At 38.7% G+C, this 25680-nt stretch overlaps 1 protein-coding gene across 5 annotated transcripts in view; it reads right to left on the reverse strand.

Annotated features, from left to right (window-relative positions):
* The window catches only part of CTBS (chitobiase), a 70064-nt gene that overhangs the window by 10310 nt on the left and 34074 nt on the right, over window positions 1–25680 (reverse strand). For 4 of the 5 annotated variants that reach the window (XM_059138036.1, XM_059138034.1, XM_059138035.1 and 1 more), the window contains 3 exons: window positions 24205–24357; window positions 10635–10773; window positions 9816–10024 (listed from right to left, as the gene is read on the reverse strand). In XM_059138036.1, the coding sequence (XP_058994019.1) occupies window positions 9816–10024; window positions 10635–10773; window positions 24205–24357 (501 nt within the window). The remainder of the gene's footprint in view (window positions 1–9815; window positions 10025–10634; window positions 10774–24204; window positions 24358–25680) is intronic. The other variant, XM_059138037.1, reaches the window with a different exon arrangement.

Here is a 25680-nt window from a genome sequence, read left to right on the forward strand (position 1 = left end):
AAAATAGGAAGATACAAAATATGACCACATATACATGGGAGGGACTAAAGATGAAGTTCATATAAAATGTGTTTGAACACTCTAGTTCCATCCATGTTGTCGCAAATGGCAAGATTTCATTTCTTTTGATGGCTGCATAGTATTCCATTGTGTATATATACCACATCTTCTTGATCCTAGAGCGTATCATGCTTAGCGAAATAAGTCAAGCGGAGAAAGACAACTATCATATGATCTCCCTGATATGAGGAAGTGGTGATGCAACATGGGGGCTTAAGTGGGTACGAGAAGAATAAATGAAAGAAGATGGGATTGGGAGGGAGACAATCCATAAGTGACTCTTAATCTCACAAAACAAACTGAGGGTTGCTGGGGGGAGGGGGTTTGGGAGAAGGAGGTGGTATTATGGACATTGGGGAGGGTATGTGTTTTGGTGAGTGCTGTGAAGTGTATAAACCTGGTGATTCACAGACCTGTACCCCTGGGGATAAAAATATATGTTTATAAAAAATTAAAAAATTAAAAAAAAATGTGTTTGAACATAACTGACCATTAACTTATTATAGACAGCTATATACTTAAAATATTATATATGAACCTCTTGGTAACCACAAACCAAAAACTTACAATACCCCAAAAAAATGATAAAGCAAAACACTAAAAAATTCATCCATTACAGAGAGCAAGAGAAGAAGAAAGGGAGAGAAAAAATCTACCTAAAAAATCAGAACACAAAATGTCTATAGGTACATACCTACCAATAATTACTAAAGGGGCACCTGGGTGGTACAGTTGGTTAAATGTGCAACTCTTGGTTTTGCCTCATGGTGTGATCTCAGAGTTGTGAGACTGAGCCCTGTGTCAGCCTTCATGTTCAACACGGGGTCTACTTAAGACTCTCTCTCTCCCCTTCTTCCTCTGCCCCTCCCACCTGTGCGCATGCTTTCCCTAATAAATCTTTTTAAAAAAAATTCCTTTAGGGCGCCTGGGTGGCTCAGTGGGTTAAGACGCTGCCTTCAGCTCGGGTCATGATCTCAGGGTCCTGGGATCGAGTCCCGCATCGGGCTCTCTGCTCAGCAGGGAGCCTGCTTCCTCCTCTCTCTCTGCCTGCCTCTATGCCTACTTGTGATCTCTCTCTGTCAAATAAATAAATAAATAAATCTTAAAAAAAAAAAAAAAAAAAAAAATTCCTTTAAATGTAAGTGGTCTAAATATTCCAAAAGACCTAGACAAAAGGGTTAAAAAAAAAAAAGACCCATCAAAAAACAACAACAACCAATAAAACAAAAAAAAGGACCCATCAGTACATTCCTGCAAGAGATTCATTTCAGACCTAAAGACACATACACACTGAAAGTAACAGGATGAAAAAAATATCAGGGGAAAATATAGCTAAGGGAAAAATAACAGGATGAAAAAATGGAAGGCGGGAAAAAAAGGGTGCAGGCACCTGGGTGGCTCAGTTTTAAGTGTCTGCCTTCAGCTTGGGTCATGATCTCAGGGTCCTGGGATCAAGTTCCATGTCAGGCTTCCTGCTCAGCAGGGAAACTGCTTCACCCTCTCCCTCTGCTACTCTCTCTCTTTCGGTTAAATAAATGAAACCTTAAAAAAAAAAAAAAAAAAAAAAGATGCGTTATCAATACTTATATCAGACCTAACAGACTTTAAAACAAGACTGTGGACTCTGACATACAAACAGAGGGCTTTGGAGGGGAGAAGGGTGGGGGTTGGGTGAACCTGGTGGCGGGTATTAAGGAGGGCATGTATTGCATAGAGCTCTGGGTATGGTCATAAACAATGAATTTTGGAACACTGAAAAAAAATAAAATTTAGTTTTAAAAAAAGAGACTAAGGTGAGCATACATAATGATAAAAGGATCATTGAATCCAATGAGAGGATTCAACAGTTGTAAATATCTATTATGCAGCCAACATCAAGTATTTAACTACATAAAGCAAATATTAACATACCTAAAGGAAAAAAGGGACAGCAATACATAATGGTAGAGGATTTTAAACCCCACATACATCAATGGATAATTCATCCAGACATAAAAACAAGGAAACAGTGGCTTTCAATGACACATCAGACTAGATGGACTTAACAAATATATATTTTTAAAATGTTTTCATATATATATTATATATATACACATATAAATAGTGTGTGTGTGTGTGTGTGTGTGTATAAATAACATTTCATCCCAAACCACAGAATACACATTCTTTTCAAACACACATGGAACATTCTCCAAGATAAATCACGTTAGGCCACAAAACAAGTCTTAATAAATTCAAGAAAACTGAAATCATATTAAGCATATTTTCCAACCACAATGGAATGAAACTAGAAATTACCAGGAAAAAAAAATAGAAAAAAACAAACACAAACACATGGAGGCTAACCAGCATGCCACTGAACAATAATAATAGGTTGACAAAGAGAAAACAGATAATATACGGAGACAAATATGAAAATAGTATGGTCCAAAATCTATGGGACACAGAAAAAGCAGTAGTAGGAGGGAAGTTTATAGGACTACCTCAGGAAACAAGACAGATCTCAAATAGACACTCCAACCTTACACCTAAAGGAACTAGGGAAAAAAAGCTCAAAGAAAATAAAAAAGATCTGGGGCGCCTGGGTGGCTCAGTGGGTTAAGCCGCTGCCTTCGGCTCAGGTCGTGATCTCAGGGTCCTGGGATCGAGTCCCGCATCGGGCTCTCTGCTCAGCGGGGAGCCTGCTTCCTTCTCTCTCTCTCTGCCTGCCTCTCAGTGTACTTGTGATTTCTCTCTGTCAAATGAATAAATAAAATCTTTAAAAAAAAAAAAGAAAAGAAAAAAGATCTGATTAATAAATAAATGAAAGAATTAAAAAAAATCAGTGAAACAACTATTTCTTTGAAAAGATAAAGGTAAGAAAACTTTAGCCAAATCCGTCAAGAATACAGGACTCAAATCAGAAATAGAAGAGCCAACTCCACAGAAATACAGAAGATTATAATAAACTACTACCAAAAAACTAAATGCAACTTGGACATCCTAAAAAAGTGAATAAATTCCTAGAAATATAGAACCTCCCAAAAAGAAATTAGGAAAAAATAAAAAATCTGATCAGACCAATTAATAGCAACAAAATTGAATTTATAATCTAAAATCTCCCAACAAACAAAAGTCCAAAACCAGATGTTGTCACAGGTCAGTTCTACTAAACACTGAAAAAAGAGGTAATACCTATTCTCAAAGTCTTCACCACCGCTTACAAAAAAAAAAAAAAAAAGGAAGAAAAACTCCACATTGATTATGTGAGATCCTAACACCAAAACAAGACAAAGATAATACAAAAAAGGGAAAACAACAAGCCAAGAAAATATTAGCAAACCAATATTCAACAATATATTGTTGCAGATTCAACAACATATTAAAAGAATCATCCACTGGGGCGCCTGGGTGGCTCAGTGGGTTAAGCCTCTGCCTTCATCTCAGATCATGATCTCAGGGTCCTGGAATCAAGCCGGGATCGGGCTCTCTGCTCAGTGGAGAGCCTGCGTCCCCCCCACCCCCACCCTCTCTCATTGCCTGCCTCTCTACCTACTTGTGATCTCTCTCCCTCTCAAATAAATAAAATAAAGTCTTAAAAAAAAAAAAAAAAAAGAATTATCCACTAAGAGCTAGCAGGATTTATTCCAGAGATGCAAGGATGGTTCAATATCCACATACCAACATGGTACACCACAGTACACCAAAGATAAAAGTCATATGATCATAACAATAGATGCAGAAAATTCTTTTTTTTTTTAAATTATTTTGACAGAGGATGTCCACATTTACCACTTTCAATACAGTATTAGAAGTCCTAGCTGTAGCAATCAAACAAGAAATAAAGGGCATCCAAATTGGTAAGGAAGAAGTAAAATTGTTATTATTTTCATAGGACATGATACTATAAATAAAAAACCCTAAAGACTGCAACAAAAAACTTGAACTGATAAATTAGTTCAGTAAAGTTGCAGGACACAAAGTTAATATACAGAAACCTGTTGCATTTCAATACCTAATAATGAAGTAGCACAAAGAGAAATTAAGAATAATTCCATTTATGATTGCACCAAGAATAAAAAAAAAAAAAAAACCTAGGAATAAACTTAACCAAGGAGGTGAAAGACTTGTATTCTATAAACTATAAAACATTTATGAAAGAAACGAAACATGACACAAATGGAAAGCTATTGGAAGAATTAATATTGTTAAAATGTCCATACTACCCAAAGCCATCTACAGATTTAATGCAATCCTTTAAGATAAAAGTGCCAATTTTTTTAAAACAGACCTAGAATAAATAATACTAAACTCCTTATGGTATAATGAACAAAGTTGGAAGTATCAAAATTCCAAATTTCAAAATATACTTCACAAAGCTATAATAATCAAAACAGTATGGTACTGGCACAAAAAGAAACACAAATTTCAATGGTACAGAATAGAAAGGCCAGAAATAAACCCACATTTTTACGTCAATCTACAACAGAGATGGCAAGAGTATACAATGGGGAATATCTCTTCAACAAATGTTAATGGGAAAATAAGACAGCAACATGCAGAAGAATGAAATTGGACCACTTTCTCAACCCATATATGAAGATGGTTTAAAGATCTAAATGTGAGTCCTGAAACCAAAAGTATTCTAGAAGAAAACATGGCTAGTAATCTAAGATAAGCCTTAGCAACATTTTTCTAGATACGCCTTCACAGGCAAGGGAAATAAAAGCAAAAATAAACTATTGGGACTACAACAAAATAAAAAGCTTTTGCACAGTGAAGGAAACCAACAAAATGAAAAACCTATTGAATGGGAGATCTTTGTGAATGATACATCCAAGAAGGTGTTAATATCCAAAATATATAAAAAATGTACACAAAACCCAAAACACAAAATAGTCCAATTAAAAAAGGACAAAGGGGGCACCTGGGTGGCTCAGTGGGTTAAAGCCTCTGCCTTCTGCTCAGGTCATGATTCCAGGGTCCTGGGATCGAGCCCCGCATTGGGCTCTCTGATCAGCAGGAAGCCTGCTTCCTTCTCTCTCTCTGCCTGCCTCTCTGCCTACTTGTGATCTCTGCCTGTCAAATAAATGAATAAAATCTTTTTTTTAAAAAAAAAGGCAAAGGACCTGAATAGATATTTTTCCAAAGAAGATATACGAATAGCCAACAGAACAGACACATAAAAAGATGCTCAACATTATTAATCACCAAGGAAATGAAAATCAAAACCTCAAGGAGATATCACCTATCAAAACAGCTAATATCAAAAAGACAAATTTAAGTATTGACAAGGATGTGGAGAACATTTGTGCCCTGTTGGTGAGAATGTGAATTTGTGTATTCACTATGGAAAACAGTATGGAGTGTCCTCAAAAAAATTAAAATTAGAAATGTCCTATGATCCAACAATTCCACTACTGGGTATTTACCCTAAGAAATTGAAAACACTAATTTAAAAAGATATGCATCCCTATGTTTACTGTAGCATTATTTATGATAGTCAAGATGTGGAAGCTATCCACGTGTCTAACCATAGTTGAAGGAATAAAGGAGATGTGGGAGTATTTCTGTGTCTGTCTCCCCGTCTCTCTCCCACTTTCCCTCCCTCTCTGTCTATATATGTATGATGGAATATTTCTCAGCCATAAAGAAATGAGATCTTGCCCTCTGCAACAACATGGATGGACCTAGAAGGTATTGTGCTAAGTGAAATAAGTCAAAGACAAATATTATATGATTTCAGTCATATGTGGGATTTAAGAAACAAAAAAAAGTGAGCAAAGGAACAAACAACAGACTTCTAAATACAGAGAACTAGTAGTTGGCAGAGGAGAGGTGGTGAGGGGAAAGTAGTAAGTCGTACTCAGCTGAAAAGCCAAATTCTACACTGACAAAACTTCCTTAATTTATATAAAGCCACAGGCATATCAATCCTTACATCCTTTACTATTTTCCAATGAATCTCAAATTCATGTTGACCAACTGTACCAAAATCTCTCAACACAGTTGGTAAATAATGCAGTTCTTAGGCACTATGCCAGACCTACTGAATCAGTCTCTTGAGATATTTTATCTGGTGATTCTTAAACCAGTAACTCTAAACCTATTTATATGGAATATAATATATATTTCATATGCATATATTTCCTATTTAAAGTTTTTGAAAGGCAGGTATCATTTATTCGCTAAACAATTTTTAACATTGTGTGAGATAGAAAAGAGCTGGTCTCCACCTTCAAAAAATCTCATTATTTAGTCTTGGTATAGGTATATCTCATTTTATTGTGCTTCACAGATAATGCACTTTTTTTTTTTTTTTTTTTTACAGATTTAAAGTTTTTGGCAACCCCACATCAAGCAAGTCTATCAGCACCATTATCCCAAAAGCATTTGCTCACTTTATTTCTCTGTGTCCCATTTTGGTAATTCTCACAATATACGAAACTTTTTCATTATTTGCTCTGATTTGTTATCAGAGATTTTTCATGTTACTCTTGTAAGAGCTTTAGGGTGCAACAAACCATGCGCATATAGATGGCAAACAACCCATAAATGTGTGTGTTCTGACTGCTCTACCCACTGGCTGTTTCCCTGTCTCCATCCCTCCTCTTGGCCTACCTATTCCCCGAGAGACAACATTGAAATTAAAACAAATCAATAATAATAAAAAAACACAAATTAATAACTCTAAAATGGCCTCTAAGTGTTCAAGTGAGAGGAAGAGTCACACATCTCTCACTTCGAATCAAAAGTTAGAAACGATTAAGGAAAGTATGTCAATAGCTGAGATAGGCCAAAAGCTAGGCTTCTTATGCCAAACAGCCAAGTTGTGAAAGCAAAAAGTTCTTGAAGAAAATAGAAAGTGCTGCTCCAGTGAACATATGGATTGTAAAAAAGCAAAACAGCTATATTGCTGATATGGAAAAAGTTGTAGAGGTCTGGATGGAAGATCAAACCAACCACAACATTCCCTTAAGCCATAACCTAATCCAGAGCATAAGGCCTTAAATTCTGTGAAGGTTGGGAGAAGTGAGGAAGCAGCAGAGGTTGGCTCATGAAGTTTAAGGGAACAAGTTTTCTCCATTAAAAAAAAGAAAAAGTTGGGTGCCTGGGTGGCTCAGTGGGTTAGGCCTCTCTCTGCCTTTGGTCAGGTCATGATCTCAGGGTCCTGGGATTGGGCCCCACGTCGGGCTCTCTGCTCGGCAGGGACCCTGCCTCCCCCTCCCCACCTCTGCCTACTTGTGATCTCTCTGTCAAATAAATAAATAAAATCTTAAAAAAAAAAAAGTGCAAGGTGAAGCAGCAAGTGCTGATATAGAAGTTGTAGTGAGTTATCTAGAAGATCTAGCTAAGATCATTAATGAAGGTGGCTATAGTAAACAACAGATTTTCAAGATAGACAAAACAGCCTTCTATTGGAAAAAGATGCCATCTAGAACTTCCACACCTAGAAAGAGGTCGATGGCTGGCTTCAAGTCTTCATAAGACATGCAGTCTCTCAGTAGGGACTAAAGTAGCTAATTACTTCAAGTTGAAGCCACTTCTCATTGACCATTCTGAAAATCCTAGGGCCCTTAAGAATTACGTTAAATCTACTCAGCCTGAAATGGAACAACAAAGCCTGGATGAGGACACATCTGTTTGCAACACGGTTTACTGAATGTTCTAAGCCCACTGTTGAGAACTACTGAGGAAAGATTCCTTTCAAAATACGACTGTTCGGGGCACCTGGGTGGGTCAGTAGGTTAAGCCTCTGCCTTCGGCTCAGGTCATGATCTCAGGGTTCTGGGATCGAGCCCCGCATCAGGCTCTCTGCTCAGCGGGGAGCCTGCTTCCTCCTCTCTCTCTGCCTGCCTCTCTGCCTACTTGTGATCTCTATCTGTCAGATAAATAAATAAAATCTTTAAAAAAATGTGACTGTTCATTGACAATGTACCTGGTCACTGGAGATGGACAATGACATGAATGTTGTTTCCATGTCTGCTAACACAAGGTCCATTCTGCAGCCCAGGGATCAAAGAGGCATTCCAAATTTCAACTTTTATTACTTAAGAAACATATTTGATAGGACTATAATTGCCATAGACAGTGATTCTGCTGATGGATCTGGGCAAAGTAAACTGAAAACCTCTGGAAAGGATTCACCATTCTAGTTGTCATTAAGAACGTTTGTGATTCATGGGAAAAATCAAAATATTAACAGTAAGAGGAGTTTGGAACAGGAGGGTTCATACCCACTCTCATGAAGGATGTTGAGGGATTTAAGACTTTCATGGAGGCAGTAACTGCAGATGAGGTAGACCTAGCAGGAGAACTAGAATTAGAAGTGGAGCCTGAGGATGTGACTGAAAGGCTACTGTGTCATGATAAAACTTCCATGTGAATTGCTTCTTATGAATGAGCAAAGAGAGTGATTTCTTGAGATGGAACCTACTCCTGGTGAAGATGCTGTGAAAATGGTTGCAATGACAACAAAAGATTTAGAATATCACATAAATTTAGGCAATTTAGCAGCAGCAGGATTTGAGAGAATGGACTCCAATTTTGGAAGAAGTTCCACTGTGGGTAAAATGCTATTTAAACAACACTGCATGCTATAGAGAAATTGTGAAAGGAAGAGTACATCAGTGCAGCAAACATTGTTTTAAGAAATCGCCACTGCCTCCCCAGCCTTCAGCAACTATCACCCTGATCAAAGAGATTACAACTTGCTGAAAAGCTCAGATGATGGTTAGCATTAGCAATGAGGTACTTTTTAATTAAGGTATTTACATTACTTTTCAGATGTAATACTATTGCACACTCAACAGACTATAGTGTAGTGTAAACATAACTTTATACCCACTGAAAAAACAAAAAATTCATTTGACTTGCTTGGGGTGCCTGGGTGTCTCAGTTGGTTAGTGTCCAACTCTTGATTTTGGCTCAGGTCATGATTTCAGGGTCATGAGATCAAGCCCCGGTACCAGGCTCTGTGCTGAGCATGGAGCCTATTTAAATTTCTCTCTCCTCCTCCCTTTGCCCCTCTCCTGCCTGTTTGCATGCATGCATGCTCTCTCTTTAAAAGAGAGAGAGAGAGAGAGAGAGAGAGAGAGAAGGATGCAGAAGAGAAGAGAAGGGGGTGAGGGCGAGGAGAAGAGGGAGGAAAGGAGCAGGGAGAGGAGAAGAAGGGGAGGAGAGGAGACAAGCCTTGGTTATCTTAATATGCGACCAGGTTTGAGATCACTGATCCAGGGCCACATTATCTTTTATTACCCATATATTGCCCGGCAACATGCCTTTTGCTGTAATCTTCCGCTCTAATCTTGCTCACTATGGCAACGCGGAGGCCTCTGTCATAGCTCTAACTCTATGAAGTTAGTCCTTTGAGCTTTCTTGGACATCAGGTGCTTTACAAGTAAAGCAAGCCTATGAAGTGAGTGAGACACTTCCCCCAGGACTATGTCTACTCTTAGGCAGGAGACCTGCCCTGGTGAAAGCAGAGCCTGGACAGCTAAGCACGTCCTTATTCTTGCTGATCTAATTGCCTATTTAATATCTCTAACCTGCTGCAAGACAATGCTGTGTCTTCATAAGGATAGAGAACAGAGCACCTTAAAATTCTGTAAAACTTCTCTAATAAGAACCTCAAAAGTTCCAGAAAATATTTTTAGAATATATGTGCTGAAATTCTTTCCTACTCAGTAAAACTGAGATTCTATTAGTCACACCTTCATGAATACATTTTGATATGGAAAATAAGGAGTTTCCAAAAAAAAAAAATGAACTTTTACCTGTGATTCCTTAATTTCACGATGGAAAGAGTCTGTGGTTTCTTTGACTAAATTGGTTAATGCATAATATTCAGGTGATAAACAATTAGCTTCTTGTTCTATGTCTATATTAATTCCATCCATGTATTGTGTTTTGGCCAACTTAACTTTTTGAGCTATCCAGGATGCTCTGAAACTAGGATTGATGATATCCTTTAAGGGTACATCTCCTATGGAAGAAATATACATCCTTTGTGCATATATGCTTTTTGCAGATTAATGACATTTATTTCAAAAACCCTTTAAAACATCTCATTAGTTTGGAATACTAAGTCCCCAATTTAAGTTTTCCAAGTAGAGAAATCATATACCAAAATAATAATAAAGTCTCAATCCCCCAAATAACCATTATGAATAATAAGTAACATAATTCTCAAATTAGAAGTAGAAATTGAAGACTGACTAGCTAAAAGTCATCATGCTAATCATGATTCACATTTTGCTCAAAATCATAGTAGCTTAATTCTTTAAGAATAACTATCTGTGAAATGAATTAGTATCTAAGATTAATTGTAAGACAATGGAGGGTATGTGCTTTGGTGAGTGCTGTGAAGTGTGTAAAGCTGGTGATTCACAGACCTGTACCCCTGGGGATAAAGATATATGTTTATAAAAAATAAAAAATTAAAAAAATAATAAAAAAATAAAACATAAAAATAAATAAATAAATAAATAAACCAGATAAACATGAAAAGGGAATTTTCTGGAAAGTCAGGATGGCAAACAATACAAGTCAACTTACCAATTGGCCAGACACATCTGGTAAAAACTGTAACTCACCTTTTAGCACTACTCTGGCTCCATGTGAATGAGCATAACACATAAGTTCTGGGTCATATTTTCCAAAATTCACCACAGTTGTAATCTGGGACCAATCATAAAATTTCCAAGCTTTACTTCCAACATCAAAAACAAACACCTGCCAAAACAACAAAGATAAGCATCATCACTTGAACCTAGAATACAATGCTGATCACCCAAAATAACATTAAACACTGATCATAAGCCAGGCATTAAGAGTACAACAGCAAGTAAGACATAGGTGTCCCTAATATAACTGGTGGTGGGAGAAATTTGCCAGGCCTCAAAAGTAGGGCCAGGAAGAAATCATGGAAAGAGCCAAGACCTGAAGGCAGAGAAAGCACAGTGATTGCATGAGTACGTATTAAGTGTAGCGGACACCTTGAATTTGGCAGGAGACCGCAGTAAAGAGCCCAAGAGTTGTAGGCAGGGTTAAGTCCTAACAGGCTTTGTAAACCTGCAGAGAAATTAGCACATTAACCTGAGGGAAAGAGTTTTAAAAGGAGAATGTATACATTCTAGGTATGCATTTATATATACATTTTAGAAAAACACCTTCAGCTAAAGTGGGAAGAGACACTAAAACTGAAAGAATAACAGGACAGCTGTTAGAAGAATCTATGCAAAGATGATGGTGACCTCTAAACTTGTAGAAAGGTAGAGATAAATAAGATAAATGAACAGATATGGAGGATCCTAACGGCATAATTAATAGGACTTTATAACTAATTGAATGAGTAAAGTAAGAGAAAGGTTGATTAATACTCGTTTCTGGCTGCTGCAGATAGAGCCACTCCACCTATACAAATATACCAGAGAGTGCATTTACTATGAATGGTTTTGGCAAAACAGACTTCTTAGAATAATTCTAAGCTGGTGGACGTTATATTTTACCAGTATTTTCCCCCCACAGATAATTCAAGAAGCACATAAGTATCACTAATTCATTGATGTAGGAAATATTTATTGAATTCTAGTAAGGTTTAGGGAATGCATATTGCTAGACATTAGTGACAGAAGTTAAAGAGACCAGGTTCATAAGCTGTTCAATTACAATAGTGCTAAGGGCTACAGGGGAATGCAGGCAGCCATGACAGCATATAAAGGGGCCTGCTTCCCTGGTAGGGCAGGAAACTTCTGAGAACTACACACTTTGGGGAAAAACTGAAATCTGGGCAATGACCTAGACATGATGGAGGATTACCCATAAAAAGGCATTCTCAGCGGAGGGAAGCAAAACAGGTGAATGTCTCAATACCTCAGAAGAATTCTGAATTTCTGGAACCAAACTAGTATCAATGGGGCTAGAGAACAGAAATCCTGAAAGTAACATGAAATCAGGTAAGACTAGTAAGGTAGGTAGATCAAGTACAGCTTTGTAGATTACTGAGGATTTTCTATTTTATCTTGTGATGAATGGGCAGTCATTATAGTGTTTTAAGCAGGGGAAGGACATAAGATTTGCATTAACAAATGAGAAACGGGGAGAGATCATGAATCCTTGGGTCACCGTGAGGAGAATGGATGGGTGAGGGGTGGCAGAGAACTGGGTATAAGAATTAAACCAGACATTTCTTAAATTTTCCCAGTAGCCTTAAGTTTTTATTTTTTACTTTTCAGAATTAACTATGCATAACCCATTTTTCTCTTAGGCAGTTGCCCACCAAAATAAAAATAGAATGTGAAATTGGAATGGCTCACTGTTTCTGGAGATTTTAGACTCATATTCCCATCATAAACCTTATCCCCTATTTTAATTCTGATCATTAAGATTGAATTTGTTTAGTTTAAGTTTGAATACCGAGAGATTGTGATATAATAGAAATCCTAAAAATGTAACTGGATGAATCAACTGTAAAACATAAGGGAAAAATGAGCAATGTAGTCTCATCTTGTTTGAAGAATATAGGTCAGAAACAAAAAAGACTGTTTATCATGAACATGTAAGTGAAGAAAATTTTGCTCCCTTGAATAAGACCACAGAGGTATTGGAGGCCATGATAAATAAGTCTTTCAGATGTTAGGGTTGTCACACTAAGCTTCTTTACAAACACTTTACCACCTTTACTTCTTCTAAGCAATATATATATACCTTTTTACTGGCATTTTACTGTCTCTGCTTCAAAATCTGTTAGATTGAGAACTGGAAATTTTCCAGTCTTTAAAAAAGAATTGCCCTTTGGACTGTTAGCTTTAAAAATAAAACTGCCAGTTATTTTACCAGCAAAAAAAGGAGTTTATTTGGGAATAGCAGAGAATTACAATCCAGGACAAACAAGCTATGGGAACAGCATTGGTAAATCTGCAGAACAAAGGAGAGGAATGCTTTTTTATAGAGGAAAAGGGGAAATTGAGGAGGCTGTTATAAATAAAAAGTCAACTGGAGTAAACTAGAAACTTGAAATATAGTGGTTTTTCATTGGCTAAGTTGTGACAGTCTCTAATTACCTGGGCTTAACTGGGGGAGGAGGAAATCCTTCTTGCTGAGTAAAGTAGTATCCACGTGCAAGGTACCCAGGCATCTTCTGTTGGGTCTGCTGTTGATGAGCCAGAACCGCCAGGACATGGCGGCTCCCCCTGTTGGCCTCCCAACTCTATTCTAAGTGAGGTTTCCTTTTGTTAATTTTCACATTTCCCACTTTTGATCAAGATCTTTTTTTGAAAGCATAACTCATCAAGAGGGAAGTATCCCACATTTAGTGGTTTTGTCCCTTAGTACGGGGAAGGGTCTTCCCCTGCTGCCACAGCCTACATTGAAGAGAAAGTACTTCTATAGTTGGAAAGCCCTGAAGGTCACATTTGAGTAACAAGGAAGATTAGGAGGGAGAAACTCTCAGGATCTCTCAACCAAAGTAGTATCTACTCAAGGTCCTAAGTATTAGAAATCATCTCAAAGGGTTGAGCTGGCATCACGTTAGTGGATACAACATTTTTTTTAAAGTCTAACAGGCAACAAAATAAAAAGTTATATATAAAAAACAGAAGTAACATACCAATTCCATTTTCTATAATGGTTCTAAACCAGGACTCTAGGTCTGAAGTAGCCACTGAAATATTTATTGACACTTATTCCAACTTATGGGAGAGAAATCCTATGAAGGCAAACCTGGAGTCATGTATCCCTCCTGGGAAGCTCCAATTATAGAGACCATGAAAACAGAATCATAAAAACTAGAAGACAACACTAAAAAAGAATTAATGAGGCATCATGAGAAGTTACAGTGCAGGAATAAATGTGAAGCAGTAGCTGATGAACTTTTTACAAAACAGCACAAACTCAAAGATGTTTTACAACAGTATTGTTATCTCAAAGAACCATTTGGAATCAAATGTGTTATTAAAAATACAGTCTATGGTTGCAAACTCAGAAACCATGAATCTGGATAAGAATCCAAAGTTAGTCGATAGTTCAGATGAAAGACTTGTGAATTCTGAACTTTCTAACCCTTCAAAAATAGAGCAGGCGGAAAACGAATTTGTCCCAGGATCATGATGAAGCGATTTCCAAAAAGCTATAATCAAAAGAGGTTTCTGCCTTTTACAAGGTCTTGGGAAATAAAGAAGAGGCATTGTCTTCCCATAAAAGATAAAGAAGCATCAATGGTGAGTAAAATGTATACAGGCCTGGTCCAGGAATCCTGAGAAAGCTGTCTCATCAGATGTCACATGCTTCAATTCCAGGAAATCTTTATTTTTTTATGCCATCAGGTCCAGTTATAGTTTGGTGCTTTCTTTAGGTGAATTACATGAATCCAAGAGTCTATTCCCTGGAGTTCTTTGGCACAAGGATTAGTTTGCAATTCCTAGTAAGGGTCTTTCCAGTGAGAAAGAAGACTTTATGGAGGAATTTTTATCCAACAAAATCTCCTGAGAGTACATTGTGATAAGATTGCTCTACCCAAGTATGCTTATTTCTGAGCCCTGATGACAACCCATAGACTGAAAGAACAGAGTCTCCACAGCAAAATATAAAAGAAGAGAACACATCAAAGAGGGCAGGAAGGACAGAGATGTGGTCAGGAGCCAAACTGACCTACAGGTAGGGAGGGATACCACAGGTACAGGTAGCAGTGGGGAGCAGACCCCACCCCAGGCACAAGGAACCCACTCTCAGAAGACAAGTCCCCCTAATCTTTGGCTTTGAAAATGGGAGGGGCCAAATTTCATGAGTTCTTACAATCAAAGGGGCTTAATACCTGGAACTTTAAAAAAAAAAAAATCAGCTGGCTTGGCTCTGAGAGACCCAGAGCACAAAAGGCAACTGAGTTCTCACCCTTAAAGAGACAGCACACCAAACAGCTCCACTGAGACACAGCATAGAGCAGCAGTTTGAAAAACACCAGAGATATATAAGAAGCAGATTTAATAATAGTGTGTGTTGGAGGGGCAGGGATCTTTAGGAGGCTTTAACAACAAACGAGCTGGTAGGCACCATTTCCCTCCCTAGTCTAGATACAAAGAGTTAGTCAAAATGAGGAGAGGAATATGTCCCAAATGAATGATCAGGACAAAACCACAGAAGAGAGCTGAATGAAATAGAGGTAAGTAAAATACCTGAAAGAGAATTTAAAGTGACAGTCATTAAGATACTCTCTAGACTTGAGAAGAGAGGGAAGACCCTCTGCCAGACCCTCAACAAAGAGACAGAAAACATCAAAAAGAATAAAACAGGTTCTTTTATAAGAACTCAATAACTGAAATTAAAAAATACTAGAGGGAATAAATAGTAAGTAAACTAGAAGAAACAGAAGAATGGATCAGTTCAGTGACCTGAAGGACAGACTAATAGAAAGTAATCAAGCTGAACAAGAGGCATACATCCATAAACCCAAAATGAAAATAAGTTAAAGGGAACTCAATAACACCATCAAGCATAATTACGTTTGCATTATAGGGATTCCAGAAGAAGAGAGAGAAAGGGGACAGAAAATGTATTGGAAGAGGTAATAGCTGAAAAATTCCTGAATCTTGGGAAGAAAACAGATATCCAAATTTAGGAGGCACAGAGAGACCCGAACAAAATCAAGCCAAGGAAGTCCACATCAAGACACATAGTATTTAAAATGGCAAAAGATAATGATCAACAGAGAATTTCAAAAACAGCAAGAGCAAACAGTTACATAGGGGAAATCCCATAAGGTTATCAGCTGATTTTTCAGCAAAAACTTTGCAGGCCAGAGGAGAGTGGCATGATATATTTAAAGTGCTAAAAAACAAACGAACAAAATCTGCAACCAAGAATACTCTATCCGGCAAGATTTTAATTCAGAATAGAAGGAAAGCTAAATAGTTTCCTAGACAAACAAAAGTTAAAGGAATTCATCACCACTAATCCAGTGCTATAGGAAATAGGAAATGTTAAAAGGGACTCTTTGAATGGAAAGGAAAGACAGTAAGAAAAGTTGGAAACACAAAACCAGTGAAATTAAGTGTATCTATAAATATCAGTCAAGGAATTCACAAAATAAAAGGATGTAAATTAGGATACCATACATTGAAAATATGAAGGGGAGAAGAGTAAAAATTTAGTGCTTCCAAAATGGATTCACACTTAAGTGACTATCCATTTAACACAGATTGATATATGCCTAAGATGTTATATATAAACATAATGGTAACCAAATCAAACAAAAAAACAAAAATAGATGTACAAAAAGATAAAGAAAAAGGAATCCAAGTATATCCTTAAAGAAAGCCAGCAAACTGTAGGGGAAGAGAGCAAGAGAAGAAAGGAACAGAGAAAAACTACAAAAACAACTAAAAACAAATAACAAAATGGCAATAAGTACATGCTTATCAATAATTACTTTGAATGTAAATGGACTAAAGGCTCCAACAATCAAAAGACATAAGGTGACAGAATGGATAAAAAAGCAAGACCTGGGTGTGCCTGGGTGGCTCAGTCAGTTGAGCATCTGACTCGTGATTTCAGCCCACATTGAGCTCCATACTGGGCATGGAGCCTACCAAAAAAAAAAAAAAAAGGAAGACCCATCTATATCCTTCCTACAAGGGACTCCTTTTAGATCTAAAGACACAAGCAGATTGAAAGTGAAGGGATGGAAAAGCATTTCTCATTCAAATGGAAATGAAAAGAGAGCTGAGACAGCAATAGGCAGGTATCAATCAGACAAAAGACTTTAAATCAAAGACTAACGAGACAAAGACTACATAACCATAAAAGGGATAATCCACAAGAATATATAACAAATGTAAACATTTATGTACCCAACAAGAGAGCACCCCATACATAAAGCAGCTAATAACAAAGGAAGTAATCAGCAGCAATACAATAGGAGGGGACTTTCACACCCTACTTACATCAATGGATAGATTCTCTAAACAAATCAAAAATGAAATAGTGTTGATGGACATCTAGGTTCTTTCCATAGTTTGGCTATTGTGGACATTGCTGCTATAAACATTCGGGTGCACGTGCCCCTTTGGATCACTACGTTTGTATCTTTAGGGTAAATACCCAATAGTGCAATTGCTGGGTCATAGGGCAGTTCTATTTTCAACATTTTGAGGAACCGCCATGCTGTTTTCCAGAGTGGCTGCACCAGCTTGCATTCCCACCAACAGTGTAGGAGGGTTCCCCTTTGTCCGCATCCTCGCCAGCATCTGTCATTTCCTGACTTGTTTATTTTAGCCATTCTGACTGGTGTGAGGTGATATCTCATTGTGGTTAATCTCACAAAACAAACTGAGGGTTGCTGGGGGGAGGGGGTTTGGGAGAAGGGGGTGGGATTATGGACATTGGGGAGGGTATGTGCTTTGGTGAGTGCTGTGAAGTGTGTAGACCTGGTGATTCACAGGCCTGTACCCCTGGGGATAAAAATATATGTTTATAAAAAATAAAAAATTAAAAAAAAATGAAATAGTGGCTTTGAATGACACATTGAACCAGAGGGATCTAATAAATATATTCAGAATATTCCATCCTAAAATAACAGAATACATTCTTTTCAAAGGCATATGGGATATTCTCCAGGATAAATCACATGTGAGGACACAAAATAAGTCAACAAGTTCAAAAAGATAGAAATCACACTATGCATATTTTCTGATCACAATATTATGAAACTAGAAATCAACCACAAGAAAAAAAATCTAGAAAGACCACAAATACATGGAGGTAATATAATATGCTACTAAACAATAAGAGGGTCAACCAAGAAATCAAAGAGGAAATAAAACACATGCAGACAAATGAAAGCATAACTATCCAAAATCTTTGGGATGCAGCAAAAGCTGTTCTCAGAGGAAATTTTAGAATAATAGCAGCTTATCTCAAGAACAAAGAAAAATCTCAAACAACTTATATTTACGCCTAACAGAGCTAGAAAAAGAATAAATAAAACCCCAAGCCAGTAAGAGGATGGACATAATAAAAATTAAAACAGATCAATGAAATCAGGAGCCACTTCTTTGAAAATATAGACAAAATTAATAAACTTTAGCCAAAACTATCCAAAAAAAAGACTCAAAATCAGAAATAAAAGAGAAGTAACAACTAGTACCACAGAAAGAATATGCCAATATGCCAAAAACTGGGACAACCTAGAAGAGATAGATAAATTCCTAGAAACATATAACCTCCTGAAACTGAATCAGAAAGAAATGGAAAGTGTGAACAAACTGATTACCAACAATGAAGTTAAGTCAGTAATCAGAAAATGGTCAACGAACAAAAATCCAGTATCAGAAGGCTTCACAGGTGAATTCTACCAAACATTTAAAAAAGAGTTAATATCTATTCTCAAACCAGTCCAAAAAAATAGAAGAGGAAGGACAGCTTCCAAATTCATTTAATAAGGTCAGCATTACCTGGATAACCAAACCAGACAAAGACACACACACACACACACACACACAACTACAGGCCAGTATCTCTGATGAACAAAGACGCAAAAAAATCCTCAACAAACTATTAGCAAATCAAATCCAACATTACATTAAAGAAAATCATTCCTCAGAATCAAGTGGGATTAATTCCTGGGCTAGAAAAGTGGTTCAATATTCACAAATCAATCAACAAGATACATCACATCAACAAGAGAAGGGATGAAAACCATATGATCATTTCAACAGATTCAGAAAATGCATTCAGCAAAGTACAGCATCCATTCGACCACAAACAAATTTGGAGGGAAAATACCTCAATATATAAGAAAAACCCACAGCTAACATCATATTCAGTGGTGATAAACAGAGCTTTTCTCCTAAGATCAGGAAAGAGAAAAGGATGTTCACACTCACTGCTTTTAGTCAGCATAGTACTGGAAGTTCTAGCCACAGCAGACAAGAAAAAGAAAAAGGCATCCAAGTTGGCAAGGAGAATCTAAAACAGTCACCACTTGCAGATGACATGATACTATATATAGAAAACCCTAAAAACTCCACCAAAAACCTACTATAACTGATTAATGAATTCAGTAAGATTTTCGTATATAAAATATAGAGAAATCCATTACATTTCTATACACTAATAACAAAGTAGCAGAAAGAGAAATTAAGAAAACAATCCCAGTTACAATTGCACCAAGAATAATAAAATACCTAGGAATAAACTTATCCAAGGAAGTGAAAGACCTATACTCTGAAAACTATAAAACAATGATGAAAGAAATTGAAAACAACATAACTTGAAAGCTATTCCATGCTCATGGATTGGAAGAACCAATATTGTTAAAATGTTCATATGACCCAAAGCAATCCACAGATTTAAAGCAATCCCCATCAAAATACCAACAGCATTTTTCACAGAACTAGAATACTACCAAAATTTCTATGGAACCACAAAAGACCTCGAATAGACAAAATAATCTTGAAAAAAAAAAAAAAAGAACAAAACTGGAGGTTTCAGAATCCCATATTTCAAGATACACGGCAAAGCTGTAGTAATCAAAACAGTACAGTACTGGCACAAAAACAGATACATAGATCAAAGAACAGAATATAGTGCCCAGAAATCACCCCACAATTATATGGACATTAATCTTTGACAAAGGAGGCAAGAATATGCAATGAGAAAAAGTCTCTTCAACAAATGGTATTGGGAAAATTGGACAGCTATCCATAAAAGAATGAAGCTGGACCACTTTCTCATGTAATACAGAAAAATAAATTCAAAATGGATTAAAGACTTAAATGTGAGACATGAAACCATAAAAATCCTAGAGGAGAATACAGGCAGTAATTTCTCTCATATCGGCCATGCTGTAGCAACATTTTTCTAGATAGATCTCTTGAAGCAAGAGGAAGAAAAGCAAAAATACACTAGTGGGACTACATCAAAATAAAAAGCTTTTGCACATTGAAGGAAATAATCAACCAAACTAAAAGACAACCTACTGAATGGGAGAAGATATTTGCAGATGACATATCTAATAAAATGTTAGTATCCAAATTATAGAAAGAACTTATACAATTCAACACCAAAACCCCAAATAATCCAATTAAAAATCGGCAGAAGACATGAACAGACATTTGGCACAAGACCTCCAAGCAATAAATAACATTGTTATTTCTTGGCACCCTGTGGCTCCTACTTCCCCCTCATAATCACTAACATGGATTCTCACTGAAAGCAAATGTTTCACTGTAATTGATCTATGCAACACCTTTTTAGTATACCAGTTGATGAGGACAGCTGATATCTCTTTGCTTTCACTTGGGAAGAAAGGAAATATACCTGAACCATAATGCCCAGGGTTTCACAGAGTCCTTTTAACTTTTCATGAACCTTAAAAGCTGATGTGGATGACAGAGTTTTCTGCAGGCTCTACCTTGTTATATGATACACAGATGATTTGTTTCTCTTCTCCCCTTCTCAAACCCCTGCATAGGAAGAATGCATCCACCTGTTGACATTTTGGCCTTAAAGAGACATAAAGTCTCCAAAGAAAAACTGCAGTTTTCTCAAACTCGGGTTTGATACTTGAGGTACCTGATTTCAGAATAAGGAGTACATTTGAATTCAGATGAAACCCGTCATGACTGCTTAGTGCTGACAGATTACCTCTGAATCCCTGTGACAATTTATATAAAACTCCTCTAACTAGCACAAGTTTTTCATGGTTAACTGATGGGTCTTATCTAAAGGATGAAAATCGTAAATATCATACTGAGTATTCTATTACAACGCCTTTTGAAATCACTGAAAAACCACCTTTACATTTTGGATACTTCTGCCCAACAGGCTGAACCATATGTCCTTACTTGAGTTCATACCTTAGCCAAGGATAAAATTTGCAACATTTATACTGTTCGTTGGTATGTTTGGGGGGTATCTCATGACTTTGGAATATTCTGGGGACAATGGGCTGTCCTTATCTCCAGTGGAAATAAATCTTAAAATGCCTATGTCCAAAATGCATTAGATGCCATATTTTTGTCAGCTGCCCTGGCTCTTAAGGTTCCTGGGCATTTCAGACTCACTCCAAGAGGACAAAGTAACCCCCCTCACTGATATTTCTGTCAAACTTCTGCCATAGCTCAAAGGAATGTTCTCCTTTATGATAATTCATACTATTTTTGGACTAAAATGGTATCTTTACTAATGGTTCTACTATTAATTTAATAGTGGAAATTTGTAATCCATATTTATTCAAGACTATGTCCTAATTAAAAATGGACAACCTGTTAGTGTCTGCCCTTCAGCTCAGGTCATGATTTCAGGGTCCTGGGATCTAGTCCAACCTGGGGCTCTCTGCTCAGCAGTCAGCGGGGAGTCTGCTTTTCCCTCTCCCCTTCCGGTTCATGTGCTCCCTCCCTCCCTCTCTCTCTCTGATAAATAAATAAAATCTTAAAAAAAAATTTTTTTTTAAATAAAGTGTGGTTTTTAGGAGACTCAGGAAAGGAAGGAGGAGACAGATTCACGTCTGCAAAGAAGATGAGGGAGGGAAAAGGGCCTCAGAAGCCATTTTGATGCCTTTCAATTGTTTGCCTCATATTAGAAATAATATCTTGCAAAGATGCAAACTTAGAATCTTGAGAATATTTGGAAGGCTTGAGGTACCATTTAAAATAATCATCCCATTCAGTTTTTTGTTTTGGAGCCATAGCTTTCTATGTATTTCTATGTTTTTTTTTTTTTTTTTAAACTTTGAGTTAAGCAAGTTTAGGGAGATGGAAGTTCCCTATAATGGCCACTGATACTCTACATTTGGGTTAAGTCAGTCCATTTAGTTATAAATGCACACAGGAGAGACCGATTTTGTTTTTTTGTTTGTTTTTTGTTTTTTTAGATTTTTATTTGAGAGCACAAAAGAGAATGAGCAGGGAGAAGTGCAGAAGGAGACACAGACTCCCTACTGAGCAGGGAGCCCCACATGGGGCTGGGCTCCAGAACCCGAGATCACCAGCTGAGCCAAAGGCCCTGAGACCATAGTTTTAAAATAAAACTAGCCAGAGCCTGGCTGGGGCATGCTCTAATCAGATTGATGACTGGGATTCCATTTCCTGGAGGTTTTCCTCTAAAAAGAAAAATTCCTCATCAGCAGTTTCAACAGGAACAGCCTGGTTCCAGAAAGAATCAGACCAAAGGCCAGCACAGTTCCAGTAGGAACAATCCAGTTGCAAACAGGAGTCCTACCAAGGGCCAAGGGAGTATTCCCAGAAAACAAAAACAAAGCCCTAAAACAAATCCCAAATAATGTCCAGAAAATTCAAACACAAAGCGTGGAGCTTGAAATCCAGGACAAGACTTACCTTCAAACCCCAGTGTGGGGGCACCTGGGTGGCTCAGTCGGTTGAGCCTCTGCCTTCGGCTCAGGTCATGATCTCAGGGTCCCTGGATCGAGCCCCGCATCAGGCTCTCTGCTCAGCAGGGAGCCTGCTTCCTCCTTTCTCTGCCTGCCTCTCTGCCTACTTGTGATCTCTCTCTCTCTCAAATGAATAAATAAAGTCTTAAAAAAAAAAAAAAAAAAACACCCAGTGTGGGCAAGGCTCAGGCTTGTGGGTACCAGCACCTCTTTCCTTATCAGCCTCTGGGCTGTTGCTGGGGGATGGGGGGTTGGGGGGTTCTTCTCTGGATCCCACCTCAGCTAAGTACTGCCAATCTTAAAAATATAACTGTCAGCTATCTTACCAGCAAAGAAGTGTTTATTTGGGAACTGCGGAGACTTGCAAACCAGGACAAACAAGCTACAGAAAAACCAAAAAACAAAGGAGAAAAACACTTTTTTTATAGAGGAAAGGAGGGAGTTAGAAAGGCTGTTATAAACAAAAAGTCGATTGGAGTAAACCGAGAGTTTGAAGTACAGTGGCTTTTCATTGGCTAAGTTGTACCGATGGCCCAGAAGAAAGGCAGCCTTTACCCCGTTAGGGCAGTAAAGTAGTACCACCTGCTAAGACCCTGCTTTCCCTATCAGGTCTGCACTGGACAAGGAGGTGAGCGTTCCCCCTGCCTGGCCTCCTGACCGTTCCTTTAGGAAATTTCCTTCTTCTTTCTTCTTTTTTCTTCTTCTTTTTCTTCTTAGTCTTTTCCTCCTTCTTCTTCTCCTTCTTCTTCTTCTTCTTCTTCTTCTTCTTCTTCTTCTTCTTCTCCTTCTCCTTCTTCTTCTCCTTTTTTTTTTTTAATTTTTTATTTCTTTTCAGCGTAACAGTATTCATTGTTTTGTTTTGTTTTAAATTTAAATCTTAGTGAGCCTACATGCACTGCAACATGGGTTTCTGGAGTAGAAGTCAGTGATTCATCACTTCCACACCACACCTAGTGCTCATCATAACAAGGGCCCTCCTTAATACCCCCGACACAACCGGTGTTGGAGGGGATGCGGAGAAAGGGGAACGCTCTTGCACAGTTGGTGGGAATGTGAATGGATGGCGCTACTCTGGAGAACAGTACGGTACGGAGGCTCCTCATAAAGAAGGTTTCTATCTTTTTTCACAGGATTAAACCTTTCCCCCTCCAACTCCTGTTGCAGGCATCAAACTCTAGGTGTCAGCTGATTTTCATATTGCCTGTGAAAAGGTGTCCAATTAAAGTTCCCCAAAGCCTTATAAATGGTTAGGTGGATAGAAAGAAAATAATTTTTATCATCCTTCTTGGATGGTCTTGAGGGGCCTTTAAGAAAGGGCTGGTAGATAGGGAAAAGCAAAGGTAAGGAGAATATTCTGCATTCTGATTTCCTGGAGAGCTGAGATCTCTCATACTAGATATTCATTCTCTTGGAAAACAGTGGAACTTGCTACCTCGGAAATACCTCATCATAATAGGTCCTTGCTAGTATGCCCAGAGTGCCATCCGAGAGGCCCTGAGGGCAACAAAGGAATTTTCATTTAGGGTTAGACCTGGGCTGACCTGCCTGTGAATACCTGCCTGCCTCTTTTAGGCAGGCGCTAATTGTGAGACCTGGGAAAAGTTATTCAACCTCTTCGAGTTTCCTCATCATATAATGAAGGCAATCCATCAAGAGACCCTTTGGGAGTGATCAAAGTTGGTGACTGCACCCACACCACCTCTTCTTAGGGCTCGGGTTTACTCTAACTTCTTACCAGGCCATAAGGACCAGTCCCGAAAAAGCAAGGGAGAGGCACTGACCTCGAAATCAGGGTGCTGGGTGATGGGTTGGCACAATGCTGGGTCCTGACAAGGGCAGTGGGCCCCTGCCCAGAATGGCAGCAGGGACAGCAGCAGCACAGCGATCCCGGGGATGCCATGTGGTGGGCAGGCAAGGAGGCACCGGTGACCAAGCTGCAGAGGGGACATGACAGCAGTCACTAGCAGCAGGACTGGGTTCCTCCACCTCCTGGCTCAGGTCAAGACTCTCAACAAGGCGGGCCCTGCCTCCCAGCAGAGCGGACTTGGGAGGGGCTGACATGGGAAGGGCTAGGCAGTCTAGGCCAAGGGCGACATGAAGGTGGGGTGAAGGAGAAAGGCTGCCTTGGACACCTGCCCGGCAAGCCAGTGCCTCTGGCCCCCAGCAGACCTGTTGACTCAGCCAAGTCAATATCATCGGTACCATTTATACCCCCTCAACACTCTGTACCTTTGTGTCATGGTCCTTTGTACTCCTTATACAGTTTGAAAGTGGAAGCGGGGCCCCCAAGGGGAGAAGTAGGGAATCTTGATAGGGATGACTAAGCACCACGGTTGGCATGGGTGCGGTGGGGAGGGGGTTTCTGGAGTTTTCCTGGTGTGCTCCGAAACTGGCTGCTGCACACACAGGCCAGGGAGAGATGGAAGAAAGAAGCAGGTCACTCCAGGTTGGCACGTGGCAGGTTTAATAAGAGCAAAGGAGCTTACACATGGGGCTTGTCTTGGGTGATGGCAAGATGAATGGATTCCTGCAGCAGCTCTCCAAATCTTAAAAAGCTTATAAAGGGGTCCTGATTGAGCCTAGTCACATATATTATGTGATGCAGTTTTCAATACTGCATCACTATCTCAAGGTTATGACCTTGGAGCAGCCTCTGGGAGCAGGAACGTCATGGGGAACCCACAGTTCAAAGAGGAGGGGGTGAGGAGCCTCAGAGTGCTCCCAGGTCAACTGGCGGGCATGCCTTTTTGATGACACCCCCAACACTCCACCCCTGGTGCCTCCCTCTTCCACAGTGAGCCTTGAGTGGGCAGCAAGGGGTTTCCTTAACATGGAGGCAGCCCTTTTGCTGTCTATCTGCTGCAACAGGGGCAGATGCCACAGCAACAATACAGGCGCGCGTAACAGAAATCACAGATGAAGACAATAATTCCCCAAATCAGTGACAACTCTTTCTGTCAAGAGCCCCAGGACCAAACCACCAACTTATTAATTCCCCTAGGCTGGGAGTTGGACCACTCAGGACATTCACCTGAGTCCTCATGTGATTTAATTAGGATGATACCTTAGCAGACTCATGGGGCATGAGCTGAGGACATTGTTTTGATAATGGCACAGGTGCCTCCTTGTGAGGTAGGAATACTGTCCAAGACCATCATATTTTAGAGGACAGTTTTTCTCATTAGAGTCATTTCAGTGTTCAGGAAGGACAGATTTGGGGGGTTATCATTCAGGGCTTGCTGACAGAATTTACTAAG

The sequence above is a fragment of the Mustela lutreola genome, chromosome 10, assembly GCF_030435805.1.
Source record: "Mustela lutreola isolate mMusLut2 chromosome 10, mMusLut2.pri, whole genome shotgun sequence".
In the NCBI taxonomy this organism is placed as follows: Eukaryota; Metazoa; Chordata; class Mammalia; order Carnivora; family Mustelidae; genus Mustela; species Mustela lutreola.